General features: G+C 47.7%; 1 protein-coding gene across 12 annotated transcripts in view; it reads left to right on the top strand.

The window, feature by feature from the left end:
- Positions 1-26,474, top strand: part of LOC100943920 (protocadherin gamma-C4) — a 187,732-nt gene that overhangs the window by 157,791 nt on the left and 3,467 nt on the right. For 10 of the 12 annotated variants that reach the window (XM_012808323.2, XM_012808337.2, XM_012808320.2 and 7 more), the window contains exons 2-3: positions 13,342-13,400; positions 21,767-21,855. In XM_012808323.2, the coding sequence (XP_012663777.1) occupies positions 13,342-13,400; positions 21,767-21,855 (148 nt within the window). Of the gene's footprint in view, positions 1-3,515; positions 5,987-7,569; positions 10,082-13,341; positions 13,401-21,766; positions 21,856-26,474 lie in introns of those variants that run through there. The other 2 variants (XM_012808303.1, XM_003782103.3) reach the window with 2 other exon arrangements.

Raw genomic sequence — 26,474 nt, 5'->3', positions numbered from 1 at the left:
ACAGGCGCCCGCCACAACGCCTGGCCATTTTTTGGTTGCAGCCGTCATTGTTGTTTGGCGGGCCCAGGCTGGGGATTCGAACCTGCCACCTTAGGGGTATGTGGCTGGCGCCTTAGCCACTTGAGCCACAGGCGCTGAGCCCACCCAAAAATCTTAAACATGCTTTGCAAATGAGCAAACATGAGGACAGCCAAAGGTGACAAATTAGAAGCACATATGAAAAGGCTAAGGAAAGATGATCAAGCCAAAGAGAAGTAGCTGCTGCTTTTTTGGTCAGCCTGGAAAACACTGGCATTTTCCCTAGAACAATGTTCTCAAACTTGGTTGCACTTTAGAATCACTCAGAGACTTTTTAAAAATTCTGAGACCTAGACCACACCCCAGGCCAATTTAAGCACAATCCCTGTGAATGGGACATAGATATCACTACTTTTTGAAGGTCCCCATGTGATTGTAATGTGCAAGCAAGTTTGAAAACTGCTGCCCTAGAACCCGCCAGTCTGTCAGCATGTTTTGAAGCAAAGTGTTATTCTGATATTCACAGAACCAGGATCCAGTTTTATTGGGCCAGGCCCAATTTAAAAAAAATACTGTAGGGTCATTTCTCAACCTTAAAGTATAATATAGACTATCTCTAGAAAATCATTACAGGAAAGAGATAAGATGGATGGTTAGTCATCAAAAGTGAAAATCTTCCTAAACCACTAGCACCTGGATAACTGCTCTTTAACAATCTAGAGCTATGCAATGGGTAGTGGGTTTTTGGGTTGTGTGACAAAATTTTTCTATAATTAGATTGTGGTGGTTATTGCATCTGTATAGTATATGCAAATTTACTAAAAACCATTGAATCATGCACTTTAAATAGGTAAATTGTATGGTATATGAATTATATCTCAATAAAGCAGTTAAAAAATCTAGAGATGGGAGAATCACATATCTGGCATAAAAAGGTCAAGTCAAGGACATGTAGGATTAAGGTTTTATGATGCTCCAATTCTAGTAAAATATACTGTGTACTTGTTTTGGTGTGAACTTGCAAATGTGTATGGTACTGCATATACTAGTTGTTTGGCTTTACACGAGTCTCTTAACCTCTCTGAACAGGTTTCCTCATCTATAAAATGATGATGATACCTACTTTGCAAAAATGTGAGAGTGCATATAAAGTGTCTGTACACAGCAAGTATTCAATAAATATCTATTAAACTAACAAATGATAACATCAATATTTACTATTTATTAGTATCCTATGTGTGTCAGACACTGTAAAAGATGAGAAAACACTGTCCTGACATTATGGTACACAGAATACCATAGGAGACAGACATATAAAAAGGAGAGAGAGAGAGAGGAAGATGATGATGGAGATCTTTATAATACAAGAAACAGGAGGAACAAAGGGGAAGAAATACCTAAGTCAGCCTAGAGAAATCAGGAAGACTTCATAGAGGTGGAAATGCTTCAGCTATAGATTAAAAGATTGAATATTAGTTTATCAAAAAGTAAAAGAGAAAGGGAAGCAAGAACGGACCATTGCAAGAAATTTCATGCAGAGGGATAATGGTATTTCATTATTACTGAATTATACAGTGTATGTGTAGAATGGTCTTTGTAGGAGATGAGGTGAAGCACATAGGCAGAGATTAGATCCTGAGTTAGCTTTAGGTCATGCCAAGGAATTTTTATTTTACTCCATGTAGATAATAATCATTGCACAATTTTGAACTGATATATATATGTTATATTATCAGGGTTTGGGGGGAGTTTGTTTAGAGAGATTATTCTCAAGTCCATAAGTGAAATGGATTAGGGACATTGGAACAAGAGGCAAAGAGACCAGTTGGAAGGCTATTGTGATAGTTGAAGAGAAGATTGATAAATGCTTGAAGCAGCAGCACAGTGGCAATGCAGATGAAGGGAAATGACTACGATAAAATCATCAAAACTTGTTGGTTGACATGACATAGGAAATAAGGGACATGAATAAGTCAAGGTCGGTCCGCTGGATTCTGACTAAGGCAGGTGGGTGGATGTTAGTGCTATTCACTGAAGTAGTGATTCTGGTATAAACACCTAACAGATCAGGCTGATCTGCACCTCCACCATTCCCTCGGGAGAAGATTCAGATGGTATTTTGGTAAAAGAACACAGAAAGCCAGATCCCTCTCTTGAGACCAGAATGCTGTTTGTTGGCTTCATGATAGTCCAAGGATAGTTCTTAGGATCAAGAGCTTAGAAAAAATTGGGGGAGGATAAGAACATCAATTTTTGCTGCTGGTTTTGGCTGTGGCTGAATTAAGAAATCTCATGGTCAGATCATGTAAAATATGCTGTGTTCTGCATTTGTGCAAGGTAGTTACTATGATGCTTGGAGGTCTGGATCATGGTGGGAATGGGGTGAGATCAAGTCTCCTGCTCCTAGAGCCCCCACCCCCACCGGGGTTAAGTGAAAAGCTTGCTCTTTTGAAATGGTCTGGGTTGGTAATTAACAACACATCAAGCGTATCTTGGTGTCAAATAAAGGGGATTTGTAGGCATGGTGCTGGTGGTAACTGATCCCAATTATTCAAGGCAGCTGTTAAATATGTGAGCCTTAACATTCTGCCTGGTAATGAGAGCTGCTCCTTAGCACCACCCAGACACACTGCTTCTTTACTGTTTTGGAACATTTTCCTCCCCTGGCTTCCTCCTCCCTGCTTCCCTAGTGTCCTTGAAATCAATGAATGGTAATTTAGTGTATCTAGTGTATCACTAGCAAGTGTCTGAATAAAAGCGGTTTAGTTTCCGCTGTGCCTTCTGTTACACAAAAAACATGTACTGCATAAATTTAATTGGTTTCATTAATATATGAGCTTTTTCTGAGAAGGGGTGGATTATTCTGAATAATCTGCAGAGAAGGAGAGTTTTGAGTATATGGCAGTGCTTCTGATTAGCTGTTGCTTTAATACAATCAGACTGAGATGGAAGCTACTCATTTAGAATATTGGTTGATGACAACATTAGCTTGAACAAAGTGACCACTCTCAAATGGCTACTCGCTCTCTCTGCGGGCCGCAGGTTGCTAGGGCTCAGACTGGCGCTGTTTTCCCTGCCGAAAAGGGGCGGGGTCAGTTGGCTTGTTAGGGGAAAAAATACATATATGTTGCCTGCCTCTCCACAGACGTAATAACCAATGGAAAGAAATGCTGTTGAGCAGGAGAAAGGCAAAATGATAGGTTGGGGTTGGGGGGAAGGGGATGGGGGAGAAGGTGGGTTTTTCCCCCCAGTATTGCGACGCATTAACCCTGCTGCTATTGGGACATTCTCTGCTCAGCCTATTGGCTGAGCCCAGGAGCTGCTGTCTGCCAATCGGGTGGTGAAAGGCAGACAAATCTACCCCGCCACCGGCAAAAACGGCGCGTAACCCTTGCGGCGCCGGCCGAACCGCGCCGGAGCTGGCGCGGGGAAGGGGAGATAGGTGTCTCCAGCTGCTGTGGCCGTTTGGGGCGGGTCGGCTTCTTCCGCTTCTCGGGACCAAGTAGAGAATTAGCGGGCGGCAGCAATGCTCCGCAAGGTGAGAAGCTGGGTAGAAATCTGGTGGGGGGCTACCCTTTTGTTCATCTTTTGCCACCTGGATTACGTTTGTGGGCAGATCCGCTACCCGGTCCCAGAGGAGTCACAGGAAGGGACTTTTGTAGGGAATGTCGCCCAAGATTTCCTGCTGGATACGGACAGTCTGTCAGCTCGCAGACTGCAGGTCGCTGGAGAGGTGAACCAAAGACACTTCCGTGTGGATTTGGACAGCGGAGCCCTACTCATCAAGAATCCAATCGATCGAGAGGCACTGTGTGGGCTCAGTGCCAGCTGCATCGTGCCCCTGGAGTTTGTAACCGAAGGGCCTTTGGAAATGTACCGAGCAGAGGTAGAGATTGTAGATGTGAATGATCACGCCCCCCGATTTCCGCGGCAGCAGCTGGACTTGGAAATTGGGGAGGCAGCTCCTCCAGGACAACGTTTCCCTTTGGAAAAGGCTCAGGATGCAGATGTGGGGAGCAATTCCATTAGCAGCTATAGACTGAGCTCCAATGAACACTTTGCATTGGATGTGAAGAAGCGCAGCGACGGCAGCCTAGTCCCAGAGCTGCTCCTGGAGAAGCCTTTAGATCGGGAGAAGCAATCCGACTACCGCCTGGTGCTGACTGCTGTGGATGGAGGGAACCCTCCGAGATCTGGCACCGCAGAGCTCCGGGTATCTGTGCTGGACGTAAACGACAACGCCCCAGCCTTCCAGCAATCTAGCTATAGGATTAGCGTCTTGGAGAGCGCTCCAGCCGGCATGGTGCTCGTCCAGCTCAATGCCTCTGACCCAGACCTGGGTCCCAGTGGTAACGTCACCTTTTCTTTCAGTGGTCACACCCCTGATCGCGTAAGAAACCTCTTTAGCCTGCACCCCATTACTGGAAAGCTTACCCTCCTGGGGCCACTAGACTTCGAGAGCGAGAATTACTATGAATTTGATGTTCGCGCTCGTGATGGGGGTTCTCCAGCTATGGAGCAACATTGCAGCCTTAGAGTGGATCTCTTGGATGTAAATGACAATGCCCCATACATCACAGTGACCTCAGAGCTTGGAACCCTCCCCGAGAGTGCAGAACCTGGCACTGTGGTGGCACTCATCAGTGTGCAGGACCCAGATTCTGGGTCAAATGGAGATGTGAGCCTCCGTATTCCTGACCATTTGCCCTTTGCCCTCAAGTCAGCCTTCAGGAACCAGTTCTCTCTGGTGACTGCTGGACCCTTGGATCGAGAGGCCAAATCTAGCTATGACATCATGGTCACTGCCTCTGATGCTGGGAACCCTCCTCTGAGTACCCACAGAACTATTTTCCTCAATATTTCAGATGTGAATGATAACCCACCCTCTTTCTTTCAGAGGTCACATGAGGTCTTTGTTCCTGAGAACAATCGTCCAGGGGACCTGCTTTGCTCCCTTGCAGCCTCTGACCCAGACTCTGGCTTGAATGCACTTATATCCTACTCTCTCCTGGAGCCCAGAAATCGAGATGTGTCAGCTTCCTCTTTTATCTCTCTGAACCCCCAGACAGGAGCTGTTCATGCCACTCGATCCTTTGACTATGAGCAAACACAGACGCTGCAGTTTGAGGTGCAGGCCCGGGACCGGGGCAACCCTCCCCTTAGCAGCACTGTGACAGTTCGTCTGTTTGTGCTGGACCTCAATGACAATGCCCCAGCTGTGCTCCGCCCTAGGGCTCGGCCTGGTTCTTTATGTCCCCAAGCACTGCCCCCATCAGTTGGTGCGGGCCACTTAGTCACAAAAGTGACTGCTGTGGACTTGGATTCAGGATACAATGCTTGGGTTTCCTATCAGCTCCTGGAGGCCCCAGATCCCAGCCTTTTTGCAGTCTCCCGATATGCTGGGGAGGTGCGAACAGCTGTTCCCATCCCAGCTGATCTCCCACCACAGAAACTGGTCATTGTGGTAAAGGACAGTGGTAGCCCACCCCTCTCTACCTCTGTTACTCTCTTAGTGTCCTTAGAGGAAGACACTCATCCAGTTGTCCCAGATCTCCGAGAATCTTCAGCTCCAAGGGAAGGAGAATCCCGTTTAACTCTCTACTTGGCTGTGTCCCTGGTGGCAATTTGCTTTGTCTCTTTTGGCTCCTTTGTGGCACTACTCTCTAAGTGTCTGCGTGGGGCTGCCTGTGGAGTGACCTGCTTTCCTGCTGGCACCTGTGCCTGTCTCACCAGATCTCGAAGGAGGGAGGGGCTTCCTCCTTCTAATGGGATCCTCCGAATCCAGCTAGGGTCAGATGATCCTATCAAGTTTGTTGATGTGGGAGGCCACTCACATGGCTGTACACCCTTGGCTTCTGCACCCACTCGGAGTGATAGCTTCATGATGGTGAAGTCACCCAGTGCACCCATGGCAGGGGAGCCCGTTCGCCCAAGCTGCCCACCCTCTGATCTTCTCTATGGGCTAGAGGTGAGACCTTTGCAGGCTCAGCCAATACTTGAGGGTTGTTCTGATCCAGGCATATGACTGGGTCACATCCCAGAGAGTGCTGGCCTGTCTGTAAGAGCCCACAGTGATGTCACCATTTTTGTGAGTGGTAACTATATAGTAGATGCTGTGCTTTAAAAGTGTTTTGTGAATTTACCAGCGAGTTGTCACAGATTAGCACTTGGGGGTAAGGGTTATGCCTGTATCTGAGCTTACGAAATGGAAGTAATTGGTGCTGAAGAGCCAGGCTATCGTGGAAGTGTGCTGACAGAATGTGGGATCATAGGAGGCTATAGTGCACAAAGGTAGAGTGTGCTAGGCAATCAGTCACCTAAACCCAGCTGCTTTCTCTACTCTTCCTGAATGAGAGGGCCTCAGGAGGGCAGGTTCTTAGATTACCCTAATTCTAAGTTACTATTTCCCAATGGATTGAGGTGGACTAAAATCTTTGGGTCTAGTACTCCCTAAACCACCATAAAGGGGACTCTGTATTAGAAACATAGCAGAAAGCAGAAAAAAGAGATAGCCAAGGGAATAAAGAGGCACAATTCAAAGTAATACCAGAGATCTTTTGGCCCAGGTCTTTAGGACTCCAGTCAAGCCCCTACTGGGATTTGAACTGGTTGAAGTAAATTGAAAGCAGGAGAATCACCTCTTTGGAAGAAAGCAGTAAGTAAAATCACTTAACATCAGAAAATTGGTCTATAGTTGAAAAATTCATAGAGATAGCCACTCTGGAAGTCTTTGAATTCTCCTGATTTTGGTGAAACCATAAAGCCTAAAGGTCATCCATGCCTGACCTCTGGCCACTCCCTAAGTGACCTAGTTCAGCCCCTCAAATATTCCCCTACACACTAGCTGTAACACTTATTCCACATCCTAAATCTGGTATCTTAGAAAAGCTAAGTCCCAGTAGCCATCAGCCAACACTGATTTTCCTCAAAGTGTTGCTGAAGAGTCAGGGCAAGACTTTACAGGGTCCTAACTAATTTTTTCTCTCACTTTAGCAATATTCAGCAGGATGGGGGAGGGAGGGGAAACTCATGGGCTTTGCCTCACTTAGAAGGACAAAATTTTGTTGCTTCAAGAAAAGTAGAAGTCTTCTGAAGTCATGCAGGAAGTTGCTGGGACAGAATACTGAGGAGTTTTGTACCACTTTGTCTTCCCTGTTGAGCACCATCTGAGCTGTCAAACTTTGCTGCCAAGGGGCCTGAATCAACCTGCAGCATGAAATGAGTGGGGAGGTAGGAGGCTTCTGTGACACAGATTTGCAGTGTATGTTCCCAAGGTTTCCAGCACTGAAGGAGACTTCATAATTGGTTGAGAGCCGACAGACTTTTTGGCCAATCAGACTCAGAGCTGAGGTGGGAGATCTGCTCTTCCTGCCCGCCTCTCCTCCTCCAGCTCCCCAGCTCCACTCAAATTCAATTCCCTTCCCCCCTTCCACCCCCGCTATTGGTGACTAAGAAGAACTGCTGCAGGCAGGCAAACCTCGGAGCAGTTTTTTAAGAGTCTAGAAGAAGATATAAGAGATTTCAGCTGCTGCATTGCAAGCCCTGGGTCTATCTTGGAGACAGGACAGCACAGAGTTACTCTCCAGGAAGGGACTTCTGGGTCATGGGGTCCAAGACAAGCCCACAGCTCCCTGGGAAATGGCAAGTGCTGTGCATGTTGTCCTTGTGCTGCTGGGGCTGGGTGTCTGGGCAGCTTCGTTACTCTGTGGTGGAGGAGTCTGAGCCGGGTACGCTGGTGGGGAATGTTGCTCAAGATCTGGGCTTAAAGGTGACAGATCTGTTGAGCCGGCGACTGCGGCTGGGCTCTGAGGAGAATGGGCGCTATTTTTCCCTAAGCTTGATGAATGGTGCTCTGGCAGTGAATCAGAAGATTGACCGAGAGAGCCTGTGTGGAGCCAGCACCAGCTGCCTGCTGCCAGTGCAGGTGGTGACTGAACACCCCCTGGAGTTGATCCGTGTAGAAATAGAGATCTTGGATCTCAATGACAACTCTCCTAGCTTTGCCTCCCCTCAACGAGAGATGCGCATCTCAGAATCAGCAGCACCTGGGACACGATTCCCTCTGGACAGTGCCCAGGATCCTGATGTGGGCTCCAATACTGTGAGCTTTTACACTCTAAGCCCCAACAGCCACTTCTCTCTGAATGTGAAGACCCTAAAAGATGGGAAGCTGTTCCCAGAGCTGGTGCTAGAGCAGCCCCTGGACCGTGAAGCCCAGGCAAGACATCAGCTGGTACTCACAGCTGTGGATGGGGGTACCCCAGCCCTCTCAGGGACCACCCTAATCTCTGTCATTGTGCTGGACATCAATGATAATGCTCCAACCTTCCAGCACTCAGTTCTACGTGTGGGACTCCCAGAGAATGCACCCATGGGTACATTGCTGCTCCGCCTCAATGCCACTGATCCAGATGAGGGCACAAATGGCCACCTAGACTACTCTTTTGGAGACCATACATCCGAAGCAGTGCGGAATCTCTTTAGTCTAGACCCTAGCAGTGGAGCGATCCATGTGTTGGGTCCAGTAGACTTTGAGGAGTCAAATTTCTATGAAATTCATGCAAGAGCCCGTGACCAGGGACAGCCAGCCATGGAGGGCCACTGTGTGATTCAAGTGGATGTGGGGGATGCCAATGACAATGCCCCAGAGGTGCTACTGGCCTCTTTGGTCAACCCTGTCCTGGAGAGCACACCAGTGGGCACAGTAGTAGGGTTGTTTAATGTGCGGGACCGAGACTCAGGTAAAAATGGTGAAGTGAGCCTTGATATCTCTCCAGACCTGCCGTTTCAGATTAAGCCTTCTGAGAACCACTACTCTCTACTAACCAGCCAGCCCTTGGACCGGGAGGCCACATCCCATTATATCATCGAGCTGCTGGCCAGTGATGCTGGCTCACCTCCCTTGCACAAACATCTCATCATCAGGCTCAACATTTCAGATGTTAATGACAATGCACCCCACTTCACCCACCACCTCTACACTGCTTACATCCCAGAAAACCGGCCTCCAGGCTCCCTTCTCTGCACTGTGTCTGCCTCTGATGCAGACACTGGGGATAATGCCCGGCTCACCTACTCCATTGTAGGAAGTCAGATCCAGGGAGCCCCAGCCTCCTCCTTTGTGTATGTCAACCCTGAGGATGGAAGGGTCTTTGCCCAGCGTACCTTTGACTATGAATTACTACAGATGCTACAGATTGTGGTGGGGGTTCGAGACTCTGGCTCCCCCCCATTGCATGCCAACACATCTCTGCATGTGTTTGTCCTGGACCAGAATGATAATGCCCCAGCAGTGTTGCACCCACGGCCAGGCCGGGAACACTCAGCCCCCCAGCGTCTCCCTCGCTCTGCTCCTCCTGGCTCCTTGGTCACCAAGGTGACAGCCGTGGATGCTGATGCAGGCCACAATGCGTGGCTCTCCTATTCCTTGTTGCCACAGTCCACAGCCCCCGGACTGTTCCTCGTTTCTACACACACTGGGGAGGTGCGCACAGCCCGGGCCTTACTAGAGGATGACTCTGACACCCAGCAGGTGGTGGTCCTGGTGAGGGACAATGGTGACCCTTCACTCTCCTCTACAGCCACAGTGCTGCTGGTGCTAGAGGATGAGGACCTGGAGGAAATGCCCAAATCCAGTGACTTCCTCACACAACCTCCGGAGCGTTCAGACCTTACCCTTTACCTCATTGTGGCTCTAGCAACTGTCAGTCTCTTATCTTTAGTCACTTTCACCTTTCTGTCAGCTAAATGCCTTCAGGGGCATGCAGATGGGGATGGGGGTGGGGGCCAGTGCTGTGGACGCCAGGACTCTCCCTCCCCAGACTTCTATAAACAGTCCAGCCCCAACCTGCAAGTTAGCTCAGATGGCACTCTCAAGTACATGGAGGTGACGCTGCGGCCCACAGACTCACGCAGCCATTGCTACAGGACGTGCTTTTCACCAGCTTCGGACGGCAGTGACTTCACTTTTCTAAGGCCCCTCAGCGTTCAGCAGCCCTCAGCTCTGGCGCTGGAGCCTGACGCCTTCCGGTCCCGCTCTAATACGCTGCGGGAGCCGAGCCAGGTGAGGGCTCGGTGCCTCCCCGGGCGACCCTTGGGAGAAGCCACCGGTTATCATAAGGGACTCTGAACTTGTGTCCACACCTCTCGAGCTGTCTGTGCTCGGGACCATTGGACTGATCGCGAGAAACCAGAGGAGTGGCTGAGGCGGGGATGGGGCTCCAAGTACTGCGAGGTGGTAGCGATTGTGGGAGAGAGGAGGTGGGACCGATCCCTTCCTCCACATTCAGAAAAGGCTGGGGTCCCCCACCCCAGCTTCTGGTGATTTCTGGCAATTTCCGCGGTGCTGGGGGGCGGAGGTGGAGGTAGTCACAGTTCCACCTCAGCAGCCAGCCTCCTAGGCTCCTGCACTTTCTGCCGGTCTTGGTTTTCCTCTTCGCGTTCTCCCCACTCCTTCAATCTGTTAATTTTGCTATTATCCTCAGTCCTCCCTACCCCCGCATTATCCAACCGCATCTGTCGTCTGGACTTCCTTAGGTGCGTGTTCAGGGCTCAAGCGTTTCCTCCCTGCAGAACACACCCATGCGCCACACCCGGTGCACCGGCTTGCCACGCCTCACCAACGCGCGCGCACACGCACCCTCCCCACTTGGCCTTACACGTACACTAGCTTTCACTGCCACTCGTTAGCTGCCAGGTTCACACTGACTGTCCTCGGCCCACTCACCGCCCTCCTCCGCCTGCCTCAGAGGCGTTCACTGCAGATGGTGCGCGCCCTAGTAAAGGTCCCAGGTCGAGGTGACCTAGTACCACCAGGCTAGGACCCTTAAGTCTCCTCCCACCCATGCCGGGACCTGGGGGCGGGACTGAGCAGTGCCCAAGCCGCTGACAGCGCTGGTGCAACTCTTGGTGATCTAGGGACAGGTGGGACTCTGAGCCATAGTCCCGCTGTTCTAACTCTGTGTATAGGGTGGCGGTCCCTCAGTCCAGAAGCTTCAGGCAGGCTGAGCTGTCCTTTAGCCTAAGGTGTGACGGAGCTCACTCTTGAGCGAGTGAGCGGGCCTCTCTACCTCTATAGGAATGAAGGCCTGCGACTTTCAGGGGCATCAGCAGCCCCTTCCTCCTGGGCAAGTAGGAGCCTGTAGTCCCTGGGCTCTGGATGCTGAGAGACAAGGTTTTGGCTTCCGCCGACCTCTATGTGCCCAGTGATCTAGGGTCAGGGCTTTGGAGGTTATCAAAGTATTTGAGACTCTGACAGGTTCTTTCCCCTCTGGTAGATGGAAAGCCACTGCCCTGCCAGATGCCAAGGTGTCCTCATATGTGGGGAAACTATAATTGTAAAAAATACAAGTTTTGACAACTCCAGGAGCTTTTATTCAAAAGATATCTATGCCTAGCTCTACCCCTATTGAATCAAGATTACAGTTTGAAACACTCCCGGATGGTTTCCATAGCTGATTGAGAAAGCCTTAGTGTACACCTCTGAGAACCACATCATCTCATTTGCTCTTCCTACCACTGTTGTTGGATAGGCACTAACATCTTCATCTTATAACAGTTTTGCGGAGGTCAAGTGACTTGTCTAAGTTCATAGAGCAAGTGACAGAGAAAGAGGAACTCCAGAATTGGTGCTTTTAATCACTTAGCACTTGGAACTTCACAAAGCTTGAGGACAGGAGAGAGGGTTTGCCTCTGCTGGGATGGGACATAGGTGGGTTCTTGCCCTTTTAAAACATGACATCAGAAAATCTTAGGGGGTCTTCTTCCCTGAGCAGCCCTCACTGAACAAACTTGGACCTGTTGTCCTTATGCAGGTTGGAGTTATGTTTAACTCCTTTTCCTCCATTCGTACCACCTGCATCCCCATGTAGTTCTCCTGTGTCTAAGCATACAGGCGCTAGGGCCAGGATTGGTGGCTCATACCTTTAATCCGAGCACCTGGGAGGCTGAGGTGGGTGGATTACTTGAGCTCAGGAGTTCCAGACCAGCCTGAACAAGAGTGAGGCCCTGTCTCTAAAAATAGCTGGGCATTGTAGCTGGCACCAGTAGTCCCAGCTACTCAGGAAGCTGAGGCAAGAGAATTGCTTGAGCCCAAAAGTTTGAGGTTGCTGTGAGCTAGGAGCCATGGCACTCTACCAAGGGTGACAAAGTAAGACCCTATGTCTTCAAAAAAAAAAAAAAAAAAAAAGAATTCAGGTGCTGAGGACTGGACATTCCTGGGCCCTTCTCCATGGCATTCTCTAGAATTGTGCTAGTGACTCACTGCACTCTATGAGCCTTAAGGTGAGTCACTGGCACTCCTAGGTCTTCCACTCCCCCAGTGTAATCTGACATGCTCACACTCTTTGCTCCTGGGAAAGTGTGAGCATTTCCTGCCAGCACACCTAAGAACTGAGGAGATGGCTCTAGGAGTGCTCCATGAGCAGTGTGTGTGATGTGATAGAGCCCCATGCCTTTAGCCAGGTGGAATAAGGCTATAGAGCAGTCCCCTGGGATCCCTGGAGACTAGTTAGCTATGCTTAGAGGCTGTGGGAGCTTGACTCTCCCTCCTCCATCTCAGCATTTTCTGTCTCAGACAGAGAAGCCTTGTTCTCTCGTTCTTAGTTACAGACCATTGTCTGGCATAGAGTTCTGGGGTGGGTGAGAAGTGTCCCCGGGTTTGGATGCCTTGCAAAAGGCCAGTCTGGCATGACTCCTAAATTAATAATGTATTTAGTTGTGGGAAGAGATCCTCCAGGGCCAAAGGCCTGAGAGAGGTGTCCCTCTGAATGTGTCACTGTACAACCTGGTATGGAAAGGGTTACCAGGAGCAGCAGCCATCTTGCTGCAGAGGATGCTTTGTTCCCAGCTGAGGAGTTGAATAAATTCATTCTAGGGCTGGTGGAATTCTCATTTAAAAGCCTTCTCTGTCACTTTTAGGGGCCTTCTCTGCACCTCTTTTTTTTTTTTGGTTTCACAGAAGACACTTTCAGCCCTTGAATTTTGGCTCAGAAGTTCTATCTCTAGGGGCAGGGGGGAAGGGTTTAGGGTTGGGGGGGTTTGTTTTTTTTTGTTGTTTTTGTTTTTTAGCAAAGAAATCTGTAAGAAATCTGTGTTTGCTCACTATGGTCAAATGACATTTATTTCCTTGTTATTGGTACCTCTGACCTCTGAGACTTGAGGTATATTTCAGCTCTGGAGATGAGCCTACCCCTCCCCCATCATATCCTATTTTCTTCTCTGTGCCCTCTCCCCTCCTCCTCTCTGGGCCCATCCCCTGGGGTTCGGGTGACATTCTGACTTCTCTGTGGGTACTCAGCCCCTCTCCCTCTGTTTTCTCCACAGCAAGCCCCGCCCAACACGGATTGGCGTTTCTCTCAGGCCCAGAGACCTGGCACCAGCGGGTAGGTGACTGATTCTCCAGCCCACCCTCTTTTCTGCAGCATTTTCTCAGTGATGATGTGGGAGGAGGTGGGGGGAGGGTTCAGCATTTGCTACAAATGGCTTCCTCCCTCAGTTCAAGATTTCAGGGGGGTCTTGGTGTATTGGGGGCTGGCACACAGACCCCAGAAGGAAGAGGCATATACCCTGACTATTCTGACAGCTTTATCCACGTTTTTGCCTCTCTACCCTCCTCCCCCCACACCTCCACATTTTTCTATCTCCTAAGGGCTCTCTAGGACCAAAGGGTGGTCTTAAGCTGGTCTTTGGGGGTAGAGGGGAGGCTTTTTATACACATCTACGTCCTATTCCCTCTCCTCTGAGTTGAGCTGGGCTCTATCCTAACCTGGGGTTCAGGCAAAGGAATGACCAGAGGAGGAAGAGGAAGAAGCTGCCAGCAGTCAGAGCCTATGCCAGAAAGAGCCAAGGGATGGGGAGCTCCTTATGCTGCAAGGAAAGTAGAGGCCGCACAGCTGGAGACTGGACGGCCAGGGGAATGCTGCCCTGGAGAGGGCCAGAGTAGGGTCTTCCTGTCCTCTGCCCTGGCCCCTGCACTTGTCCTGCCCTTTCTCAGATCTTTATCCCTGCCACTCTTCCACCTCAGTCTCTATCTCAGTTTGCCATCTCCCTCTCCTTCTCAGTTTCTGTCTTTTTGCTTCATCTCAGTTCCTACCATTTTTGTGTACTTGATCTGTGCCAGCCATGTGGAACGAATGATTAAATGTGACTCTTCCTTAAGGAAGAGACAGTCTCTTTTTCTGTCTCTGTCTCCCTGTTCTTGTCCTGGACCTCTTTTCTGTTTCTTCTTCTTTCACCATTTCCTACTGCCTTTCTGTTCTGTCTCCAGTCTCTGTATATCTATTTGTCTTTTTCTGCCTTTCTCAGTATCTTTTTCTGTTACTCTTTCTCTATCTCTCTTTTATTCTGTCTTTTTCTCTGAGCCTCTCTATCTCTCATTCTTTGTACTTATGGGCAAGCCAGCAGACACAGGCGGGAGGGGGGCCCATACTCTCTCCCTCTCCCTGCCCCCTCACACACAGAGCCTTTGATCACTGCCCTCCACCACACACCCTCCCATCCAGACAGCCCCAGCTGCTCATTTCAATCTGGTATGAATTCTTGCTGAGACAGGAACCCCCTGAGGGTGGAAGGGGGGTGACTTGCAGCGGAAAGACCTTCAGTTGGTCTGAGGAGAGTGAGCTGGGCTCTGGGCCAGGCTTCCCTGTTCGATGTCACCAGCCTGGAGAAGTCCAAGAGCCTAGGAGCCCAGGGAGAAAGGCAGGAGCATGAGCTACCTTCTCTTGCCTCCCCCATGGTCACGTACTTGCTGCCACATTTGCCAAGATGCTACAGATGCTGAGCTGATGGGCTTTCTCTTCCTTTTCCCAACAACCAAATCCTTGCTGCCTAGGAGACCTTGATATGTAAGGGAGAGATTCCAGCTCCTGGGCATGCATAGTCCTGTCACTGGTTTTAGGAATTCTAAGCACTTCCTAGACAGCTCCTTAAAAAAGCAGTAAACCAGAAGGCATGCTCTTTCTGCTACTTTTATTTTCTTTTTAAGAGATAAGGACAGGGTCTCACTCTGGGGTATAGTGGCTTGATCACAGCTCACTGTGGCCTCAAACTCCTGGACTCAAGCAATCCTCCCATCCTTAGTCCTCTATCCTCTGACCTCAGCCTCCTGAGTAGCTAGGACTACAGGTGTGGGCCACCATGCCCAGCTAATTTTTTTTATTTTTTATAGAGATAGGGTCTAGACTCAAGATGTCTTCCTTTCTTGGTCTCCCGAAGTGCTGCCATTACCAGTATGAGCACCTGGCTGGCCTGCCCTCTTTTGACCTCAGCTATCTCCCTTCTCCCTGCTGGTCTTGATGGCATTCCCATAGGTTATTCATTCAATCATTCACGTACTCACTCATTCAACAAATATCTATTGAGCATCTACTATGAACAGGCTAGAAGTAGAAACACCAAGCTAAACGATTGAACAAACAGATATGATCTCCAAACTCATAGGCTTTCAGGCCAGGAGAGGAGACAGAAAATTGACAATAAATCACACTGAAAAAACAAAACAAAACAAACTTGTTACAAATCATAGTAAGTTCTGAGACGAAGAGGGCAATGTAAGTGTCACAGAAAGGGGAACAGGGAAGGCTTCTAGGAGGAAGTGACATTTAAGCTGAGGCTATGAGACATCCTCATAGAGAATTTATTTTCTCTCTACCCACTCCCATCCCAGGCACCCTGAAGCATAATTCCCTACAGAATTCATCTTTGAACCTGGAAGCCCCACTAATTTCCTGTCATACTCTCTGACATGAGCACCTTACCCCCACCTCAAGTCTTTTTCCATTAAATGAGAGGCTTAGTGGCCTGGAATACATATGGGATGCAGCTCTTGGAGATATGGAGAAGGCGGCTCAGGAGTGTACATATGTTCTCTCCCTTCCCCCACCCCTTGCTTCCTCAGTTAACTTGTGGGTGATGGGACTAATAATTGTTTCAGCAGCCCTAAAGTGGCCAAGATGAATTAGGCACTAGGGACCAATCCAGCAAATTCAACTTCCCTTCTTTCTTCCTTCAACAAATGGTTAGTAAGTACCTTCTGCAGGCCAGGCAATGTACTAGAGGTGGGAGATATAAAATAGATACAGTCCCTGCCCTCAAGGAGTTTATAGTGTGTTGATGGAGACAAATATTAAGCAAATTATCACAAAAATAAATGTGAGAGCTATGAAGAGCAGTGCCTGATGGTGAGAGCATATAATAGGGATTTGATCTAATCATGGAATAGGAGGACGTCCAGAAGAAAATGAGGTTGTGCTGACATATGAAGGAGGAATACGATTAACCACCTTTTTTGTTTTGTTTTGTTTTGTTTTGAGACAGAGTCTCAAGTTGTCGCCCTGGGTAGAGTGCCATGGCATCACAGCTCACAGCAACCTCAAACTCTTGGGCTTAAGTGATTCTTTTGCGTCAGCCTCCTAAGTGGCTGGGACTACAAGCACCTGTCACAACGCCTGGCTATTCTTTGGTTGCACTTGTCATTGTTGTTTGGCAGGCCCGGGCTGGATTCAAACCCACTAGCTCCGGTATATGTGTGGCTGGTGCTCTAGCTGCTTGAGCTACAGGCACCAAGCCCAAATTAACCACCATAAGAAAAGAAAGAAGCATATTCCAGATGGAGGGAAGAGCATATGCAAAAGCCCTGTGGTGAGGCTTCTCAAGATCAACAGAGTGGTAGAGTTTTCACTTTGCTGCCATTTGATGAGTAAATTGGACAGAGGAGATAAAACGGGGAGATTTCTCTTATTCAGTCTAAGCCTAGTTCCAGCCCTCCACTGCTTTTCTGCCCCACTTTCCTCCCTAACATCTTGTTCCTGACCTCCAGCCTAGTCTGCTCAGGCACACCAGATTCACAGCAGAGGTAGTGTTGAGTTCTTCAGTAAACCTGGTTCAAGTTCAAGCCATGGGTCACATGGACTAGAAATGACTCACTTTCTGAAGTCCCCACCTGCCACATGCTCCTCCTCCCCATCACTATCCCTTCTCAGGTCATCCTTTTGGCTTCTGATTCTAGCAGCTGTTGTCCCAAGCTCTGAGCCCAACAACCCATTTCTCCCTTCTCAGGCTGTAACCCAGGCCCCACCCTGCAGCTGTTCTAAGTATCTGCTTGGAGGAGAGAGTCTCCATTTGGCTTTGCCTGGTCCCCAGCCTATTCTCCTCTGATGGCTCCACATTTCCATTTCCCAGCTCTGGATCCCTTTCCATTCTTCCTTCTCTGAGAAAAACTATCCTGTTCTCTCTCAGTTTGGACAATCAGTCAACAAACAAACAAAAAGCAACTAATTTTTTTCTGCTTATAAAATAATAAATGCTCATTATAGAAACATGAGAAATAGGCCAGGTGCAATGACTCATTCCTGTAATCCTAGCACTTTAGGAGGCCAAAGTGGGAGGATCACTTGAGGCCGGGAGTTAGAGACTAACCTGAGCAATATAGCAAGACTGACTCCACAGAAAAAAATTTAAAAATTAGCCAGGTTTGGTGGTGCATGCCTGTAGTCTCAGCTTCTTAGAAGGCTGAAGTAAGAGGATCACTTGAGGGAGTTTGAGGTTGCAGTGAGCTATGATGATGCCACTGCACTCTGGCCCAGACAGCAGAGTGAAACCCTGTCTCCTGCTCAAAAGAAACAAAGAAAGGAAGGAAGGAGGGAAGCAAGAAAAAAAGGAAGAAAAGGAGAAAAATATCTTTAAAGAAAAACCACCTATAATTTTACAATCTAGGGAGAACCACCAACTTTTTCTTTGTGATCTCAAATATATAGAGGGAATAATATAATGAACCTTTATAATCCCACTATCCAGCCTCACCTGATGTCCTATCTTGCTTCACTTACATCCCCAACCTCACATCCCTCTTGGATTATTTTGAAGCAAACCTCAAACATCATATAATTTCATCTGGGTCTTCTCTGTCTTTGGCAGAGGATTCTTTAATAAGTCCACATTTTATACTTGGTTGAAAGTCTCTTATCATCTCTTAAATTCTAGGGCCTATCACAGGCACTGACACATAGTGGGTGCTTTGAAAATGATCAATTAAATGTTCATAACTTCCATTTTTACTTTTCACTATTTCCTAAATCCTGGAAAAGTCACCACCACCCCCAATAGAGATAAGGGACTGCTGGGGCTCCAGGACCTCCCTGCTGAAACCCAGTATGTTTTTATGTGTAAGATCATGGACTTTTGAGTAATGTTAGGCCAACTTTCAGGTTGCAGCTCTGCCAGTTACCAGCTGTGTGACTTTGGAAAAGTCTCTTGACCTCTTTGAGCCCTGATTTCATCTGCTGAAAAATAAAGATAATCATAACACTGATCTACAGATTGGTTCTACAATGGAAATACCCAATAAATGTATTAGCCAGTCAGCCTAATACCAAGAGAATAGGGCACTAGAGACATTAGAGGACATTCAGTAAATGGTTAAGAAAGAAGTCTTTCCTCCTTCACTCACCTCTTACCTAACTTCAAAGAGCTGGCAGCCTGCTCACCTGTTTGACCTCTGGCCGTCAGCCATTTCCCAGCACTCCTCTTTGATGTCTAGCCCTTCCTGATTCTACCTGTCCACTCACCATCATTCCCTCAACACCACTGCCCACCTTCACAGGGCACCCTCCTGACCTGTGGCACCTGATCCTGTTGTCTCCTCCAAAACCCTCAGCTCTCCTCCCTGTCTGCTCTTGCCACTTCATCCCTTTTAGGCCCCTTCTCCTGGACCTGAGACCCCCTGCCTGGGCCCAGCAGAGAGCATAGTCAGGCTGAAGGTCAAGACTCCTGGATATCCATGGAGACAGAGGCAGCTGGGGCCCCATCACTGGGTTCCTGTTCTCTCCCAGAGAAACTCCCACCCTTGGTCTTTTCACACAAGCAAGAGCAATCTTTAAATACTTAAGTCCAATCATGCCAACCCTTCTTAAACACTTCAAAAGCTTCCAAGACCAAAATCACCACTCCCCTATGGCAGCCATACTGACTTTCTCTTAGTCCTTTGAATTCAAGTACCCCCAGGCTCAGAGGCGTGGGCTACTCCCTCTACTTGGAACACTTTCCCCACACCACTATGTACACCTCTCCTGGGTAACTTAATTTTACACCTCAACTTTTTGTTTTGAAATGTTTCAAACCTAGAAAAAAGTGGAAAGAATACTATAATAAACATTTTAATACATACTCTTTATTCTTTCTACAGGACTTACTAATTATTAATATGTTTTCTCCTTGTCTCTACTCACACGTGCCCACACACACATTTTTTTCTGAACCATTTGAAAGTGAGTTGCGGACATCCTAACATTTGAAATATTTCAGTATATGTCTCCTAAGAACACTAACATTCTCTTATATAGCTACAAGGAAATTATCACATTTGAGGAATTTAACATTAATATAATACTAGCAGATTTTCATTAATATTCCTAGTCTGTCATTTTCACGTGTTTTGTTTGTTGTTGTTTCTTAACCCAGGATTCAATCAAAGAAACATGAATTGCATTTGGTTTCCATGTCTCTTTCCTCTCCTTTAATCTTAGAACAGCCTCCCCCTACCTTTTTTTTCCTTTATGACATAGATATTTTTTAAAGAGTCCAGGCCAATGTCTTTTTTAATGTCCCACAATCTAGATTTGCTGATTATTTTCTCATGGGTAGAGTCAGGTAAAACTGCCTTGGTAAGAATACTCCATGGGTGATACTGTGTACTTCTCCACTGCCTCACATCAGGAATCATTTCACATTGGTTTGTCCCCTTATCAATGATGCTAAATTTGTTCATATGGTGAAAGCAGTGCCCCAAATCTCTCCATCACATATATATGTATATATATATGTGTGTGTGTATATATATATATTTTTTTTTTTTGAGACAAGGTCTAACTTTGCTGCCCTCGGTAAAGTGTCGTGGCATCATAGCTCACAGCAACTTAAAACTCTTGGACACAAGTAATCCTTCTGCCTTAGCCTCCCTAGTAGCTGGGACTATGGACACTCACCACAATGCCTGGCTATTTTTAGAGATAGGGTCTCACTCTTGCTCAGGCTGAACTCCTGAGCTCAAGTAATCTACCTGCCTGGGCCTCTCAGAGTGCTAGGATTATAGACGTGAGCCACCACACCCAGCCCTTTATAAAGCTATTTTTAAACATTTGTAATTAATAAGTAATCACAGGATAATACTTTCAGACATGTGGCAACCCTTTATTCAATTTTGGTATTTACTGATGATCATTGCCTGGCTCTGTTTTTACATTGGTGGTTATGAAGTGGAGATTATTTTTGTCATTCTTTCTACATTTATTTGCTAGCATTCTCCTGCAAATCATCTGGACAATTTCTTCAGTTTTTGTTGTTGTTGTTGTTGTTGTTTTGCCTAGATTTAAATTTACTGTCTTTTCCTGGGGAAGCCTAGCTAACTGAACTCCTTAACCCCAACCAGGACTCCTGTCACACCATCTTTATCTCCTGCTCTTTGCTTCCATGGCACTTGTCACAATTGCTATTAATTTATTGTGTTACTGTTAATATTTAATGTCAGCCTGTCAGTGTGCACCATGAGCACCATAAAGACTTTCTGTCATGTCCACAGCTATAGCCCCAGCACCTGATCTGTGTCTGGTACCTAGTAATTACTCAACAAATATTTGCTGAACAAATGGACACAGATTGCCAACTCTTCTCACTTTGGGGAAGGAGGAATGCAATTCCCACTTTCCCTTCCACACCTAACTTTATGTTTGCTATGACAGCGTAGAACTCACACACAGCAGGTGTGTACTCTGTTCTGAATCTTAGACTGATTCCAGATACTTGGGGATGTGGAATCCCAGATCAGGAGAAATCAAAGGCAGGAACAGACCTTGGAAAAATTGTAAAGTTCTTGGTTGTAGTTATCAAGATGTGTGAGAGTGCCCCCCCCAAACACTTCCATACCTTAAAGGCTTGCCCTTCAGCCCTTCCTATGATCCCAAATGTTTATTATCTCAGAATGACTTAACTCTCTTCACTAGCCTTTTCCTGTTCATTCGGACAACAACTATTTATTGAGGAACTTCTCTGTGCCAGATGGTGCACACAATTATCTAATGGGCAGATTGTGTGTGTGCCAGGGCTATTTCCCCCTCCTATAGCAAACTGAAGTAATTTTAGTTTTTGAAAATTAATTAAAAACTCTGAGAGGCCAAACTCCTGCTTGAGCTCAGGAGTTAGAAACCCTGTCTCTAAAAAACTAGCCGGGAGTTGTGGCAGGTACCCATAGACCCAGCTACACGAGAGGCTGAGGCAAGAGAATCACTTGAACCCAAGAGTCTGAGATTGTTGTGAGCCATGATGCCATGGCACTCTACCGAGGGCAATTAAGTGAGACTCTGTCTCAAAAAATATATATATATATGGTAATTATCACTATGGTGGTACATACCTATAATCCCATCCACTGGGGAGGCTAAGACAAGATAATTGCTTGAGCCCAGGACTTTGAGGTTGCAGTGAGCTATGATGACACCACTGCACTCTACTTAGAGTGATAGAGTGATATTCTGTCTCAAAAAGAAAAAAAAGATCTGAGTTAGTAGAGAGCTAATTTGGGGGAATGACTTATGGGGATCTGGCTTTTGAAGGATTATATAAGCACGTCCTACTTTGCTGAAAGGAGCAGGTTTGGGGCATGGGGAAGGGCTAGATTTGGGAGCCCTGGGAGAGCACAGGAGAGGCATGAGCTGTGCTAACTTGGGAGACTGTGCTTACCACCCCACTCTCTCCTCAGCTCCCAAAATGGCGATGACACCGGCACCTGGCCCAACAACCAGTTTGACACAGAGATGCTGCAAGCCATGATTTTGGCCTCTGCCAGTGGTAAGTGATGCCAATGTGTGGGATGGGAGAGGTGGGATTCTGGGATGCATCCCATAGCCACTATGCCTGGAGACTGGATACAACCTACAGAATTTCTCCGGATCTTCCACCTGTTATGAGAGGACCTATGATTCCGGGACATAAAGCCTGGTTCGGTTAAGGAACGGCAGAGGGCTTAGAGGTGATGGGATGCCTATAGTGGAGTGAACAAGTAAAGAGCCATGAGGAGATAGAGAGAGTAATGGTTAAAAGTCTAGCTTTGGAAGAGGACAGCATAGGTGAGGTCTTGGCTGTGCTACTTACTATCCTGTGCCTTTGATCAATTTGTTCAATCTCTCAAAACCTCAGTTTCCTCAACACAGAAAATGGGGACAGCACCCCTAAAGGACTGTTACAAAGACTAAATGAGATGATACCATAGAGCCTAGAGTACTGGGCCTGGCACATACAGGCTTTCACACAATGAAAGTGGGTGTGGATGTTTCCAGGAGAGAGAATACTCTCTGGTTATGTGGGACATCTTCTCTTTTTGCTGCCCCTAACTCTACAGCAGGATTTTGGTTTTCCCACAAGTTTAACAAAGAGCCTCCCATATAATAAAAAGTCAGCCAATGGTTGCTGTCCCTGAGGAGTGACAAGGGTCCTGAGCAGCAGGAGCAGAATATTATCACTAGTACTACTGAAAAACACAGGCTTTGGAGGCAGGCCAGTTTGGACTCAAATCCTGGTGCTACCAGTTAGCTATGAGTTCTTACCTAAGTTAATAAGTCCCGTAGGCCTCAATTTCACTTACTATGAAATGGGCATAATATTTAACAGAGCTCATGATGGTATTGTGAGGCCCAAATGTAAGGCCATCATCCCAGGATTGGCAGAGAGTAAGAGCACAATACATAGTGTATATAATTGGATAATTATTATCTTACTGACCTATAAGAGTGAAAGGCAGAATTACAATAATGCCTACTAATAAGGACTGTTTTCTGGAGCAGCAAATCCTGGTTTTATAGGGAGGCTGGAAGAGGATTAAGGCACTGGCATTAGATAGTGAACTGAGAGCCTGGCTCTCAAGGTAAATCACAATAATCACTATAATCACGCCTGGGCACATGCTAAACACACTTTATGGGCCTCATGTCAGTTAATCCTCTTAACAGCTCTCCTAGGCAGGTCTGATTACTTAACATTTGACAGATGAGAAAACTGAGAAGTCACTTGTCCCAGGGTCCCCAGTTTTGAGCTGAAGAGCTAGAATTCTAACCCAGCTCCACCCCCAATTTCATGCCCTTTCTTTTACAGTAAAATAGATCTTGCCTCAGTTTCCCTTTTAGCTGTCTAGGTCTAAGAACTGAACTCTTAATGTCCTGCATTATTCTCCCAGATTAGGGTTACCAGATAAAATACAGGATTCCTGACTTTAAGTTTTAATGTCAGATAAATAGCAAGTACTATTTTAGCATAAGTAGGTTTCAAATGTTGCATGAGACATACTGTAATAAAAAGAATTACTCATCATTTACCTGAAATTCAAATTTAACTGGGCACCTTGTATTTTTATTTGCTAACCTGACAACCCCACCTGGGATATCTGTAGGTTAAGTGGTGCCATGCTTGTGGTGGCTGATTAAAGGCCAGAGGAAGAGAGAAGAGGCAGGGCTGCTAGCCTCCAAGGGCAGAGCTGTTCCAGGTTTGGCAAGGTTATGATTCTAGAGAGGCCAGATACTGGATATGAAAGAGGCAGGTGGCCCAGTCTGGGGAGATGCCAAGTGGGGCTCTTGAGGGAAGTAAACAGGTATATTTAGCTATTGTGGTCTTGTGCCCTAAGGCCAGGAAAAAGGCTTTTTACCCTAAATCCAGATGTTAAAAACAGAAATGGAACAGTATTTATGGCCTCTAGCAGGTCCCCAAGGAGCAGGGGTCATGATGCTGGCTCCCCTCTCTTGTCAGGACTCCACCCCTCTGACCCACACAGGGCCTGACCTGGGTCTAAGCCTGGGTCCTGGGGAGTAGACCCTGGGGGTGGAGGTGGAGGGTCAGGCCATGCTCACTTTCACACCTCCTTCTTAGCCCTGGAACCAAAGAGGTTCCTGGAGTCCAGCCCAGCCAGGCCTGTGGGGCTGCTGAGGGCGTGTAAGAAGGAGAGCAACAGCCAGCAGACACTTGGGAGGCTTTTAAAATAAACACTGAGGGGAGGTATGCTCTCAAGGAGGCTGTGGTTTGCAGCTCAGCCAGCTCTGGTCAAACTTACCCCACATTCCTGGGCTACTCTAGAGATGCTGCTTCAGCCCTGGGCTGGGGTGATAGGGGTGGAGGAGGTAATGGAGCTGGGAGCTTGGTTTCCCTGAGTAGAGATTAGCACAATAGAGAAGTGTTGCTTCATCCCTATCTCCTCCAGACCAGAGGATGCCCAGGTTCTTGCTGCTTTTCTAAATCTGTTTCTCCTTGGACCAAGAGAAAACCTGGGTCATTGCCCATTGTGGGTCATGTAGGGAGTGGGGTGCAGAGGGAAGAACCATTAGAGAACTGATTCCATGGTCTTTTTCCTCTCAGATTTGTAGATTTGAAGGGAAACTGAGGCTGGAGCAAGGTAGGGCCTTGGATTAGCTTACCGGCATAGCTGGCCCGGCAGAAAATCTAGTATCAGTCGCTTCCTATTACACTCTGGATTTCCACATCTTTCCCTCCTGATCCAGCCCAACTTGGTGGTACCCCACAAGGTGGGCTGGAGCTGGCTTTGTCATTTCCCCCTATTCAGGTGCTTCTCAGAGATCTTGGGTGCTATAGGCTTCCAGTTATTTGGTCAAGCCTTTCCTATCTTTCTGTTTCTGCCTCCCTTCTCTCTGTTTCCCCCACATTTCTGCTTGTTCTCTGTGTGTGAACAAGTACCAACATGAGACCACCCCTACCCTCACACATTCTCTTTCTCTGGCGTCTCTACAGTCTCCCCTCCAGCCCCTAAATCACTCTGGAATCTGGCCTCTTTGAAGCCAGTTCTGGGCTCCCTCCCCTCACCCCTTCCCTTCCCAGGCGGAAGAGGCTGCAGGGGAGGGAGCAGGCCGTCACAGACCCAGCTCTCTTTTGGAGTTAATTAGGGAAAACAGGGAAACGTAGCAGAATGAAAAGGGCTGAGGGCGGGGCCCGCCTGGGGAAGGATGGGAGGAAGTGGGCGGCTTAATCCTCCCACCCAGTCTCTCGTCCCCACCCCCAGAAGGCCTTCAGCTCCAGCAATTTGGGACTTGAAATAGAGGCTGTAGAAACCTGAGTGCCGAGAGTCCGGAGGCTGAAAGACTCAGGCACATCTCTGCCCTCCCCTCTCCTATGCTCTCCCCCTTCTTATGCCGGCCTTGACAGTATTTCCTGTCTCTCTGTTTCTCAATCCCTGGTTGGTGTCCCAGGATTACTCAACCTCTCCGTCTTTAGTCACCCTCTCTACCCTCTCCCAGGGTCTAGGGTGGGGACAGAGGGAGACTGGGAGGGAAGCTCTTCTGCCAGCCTGGCCTGGGCTGGGCATTCCTGGGGCTTTAACACTTTCACTGCCACAGAAAGTTTCAGGGCCTCCAGCAGTGAACCCTGAGGGGTCACACTCCCTCTTCTTGCCCCATGCCCCATCCAGTCAGGGCTAGTGTCAGGTAGAGGTGATGACACCCTGGATGATGATGGCAGGAACTAACATCTTTTATTTTATTTTATTTTTTGAGACAGAGTCTCACTATGTCACCCTCAGAAGAAGTAAAAACTCTTTGGGCTTAAGTGATTCTCTTGCCTCAGACTCCCAAGTAGCTGGGATTACAGGTGCCTGCCACAACACCTGGCTATTTTTGTTGTTGTTGTTTAGCAGGCCCTGGTCGGATTTGAACCCACCAGCCCCCATGCATGTGGCCAGTGCCCTAACCACTGAGCATAGCACCAAGCCGGAACTAACATCTATTGAGCATTTACCAAGTGCCTGGGCACTGGATAAAGCACCTGGCACATTTAATCCTCACAAAAACTCTATGAAGCAGGCAATTCTGTGCTTCTCAGCCTTTAACATGCAGACATATCACCTAGAGATCTTGTTAAAATGCAGATCCTGAGAATCTGCATTTTAAACCAGTTCCCAGATGATTCTGAACTAGGGCCAAGGTGTGTACTTCTCTGGGGCCTGTTTTCTTCTGTACAGTGGGAAGTTGGGCTGAAGGTGCTCTCTAAGGTCACCTAGCTCTGACATTCTGAGCCAACTAAAATGTAGCTAAGATGTCTAGTCCCTTGGATCATCACTTCCTCAACCTCACAGAACATGGCTCCCCCTATACTCCCTCCTGCTCCTTTACCCTCAGGGTAGGGATAAATTCCAACTAGTTGTTGGTGGTGATGACTATACCCCCAACATACACTTCTATACACCTGGGCCTGAATCCCACTCCTATATATACTGTCTGGCATGGCCTTGGGTTAGTCTTTTACCTTCTTCAAACCTTGGTTCCCTCATCAGTAAAATGAGGATAAAACCACATACCCCCCCTGGGTAGTTGTGTTGAGGCTAAAACTGATTTTGCAAGCAGGCTAAGTAGATTATGCCTGTAATCCCAGCACTTTGGGAGGCTTTGCCAAGAGGATCACTTAAGGCCAGCAGTTCT

This window comes from Otolemur garnettii, unplaced genomic scaffold (genome assembly GCF_000181295.1).
Source record: "Otolemur garnettii isolate 467f Iridium unplaced genomic scaffold, OtoGar3 scaffold00003, whole genome shotgun sequence".
Classification (NCBI taxonomy): domain Eukaryota; kingdom Metazoa; phylum Chordata; class Mammalia; order Primates; family Galagidae; genus Otolemur; species Otolemur garnettii.
The sequence above is the reverse complement of the archived record's forward strand: the minus strand, read 5'-3'. Positions and strand labels throughout refer to the sequence as shown.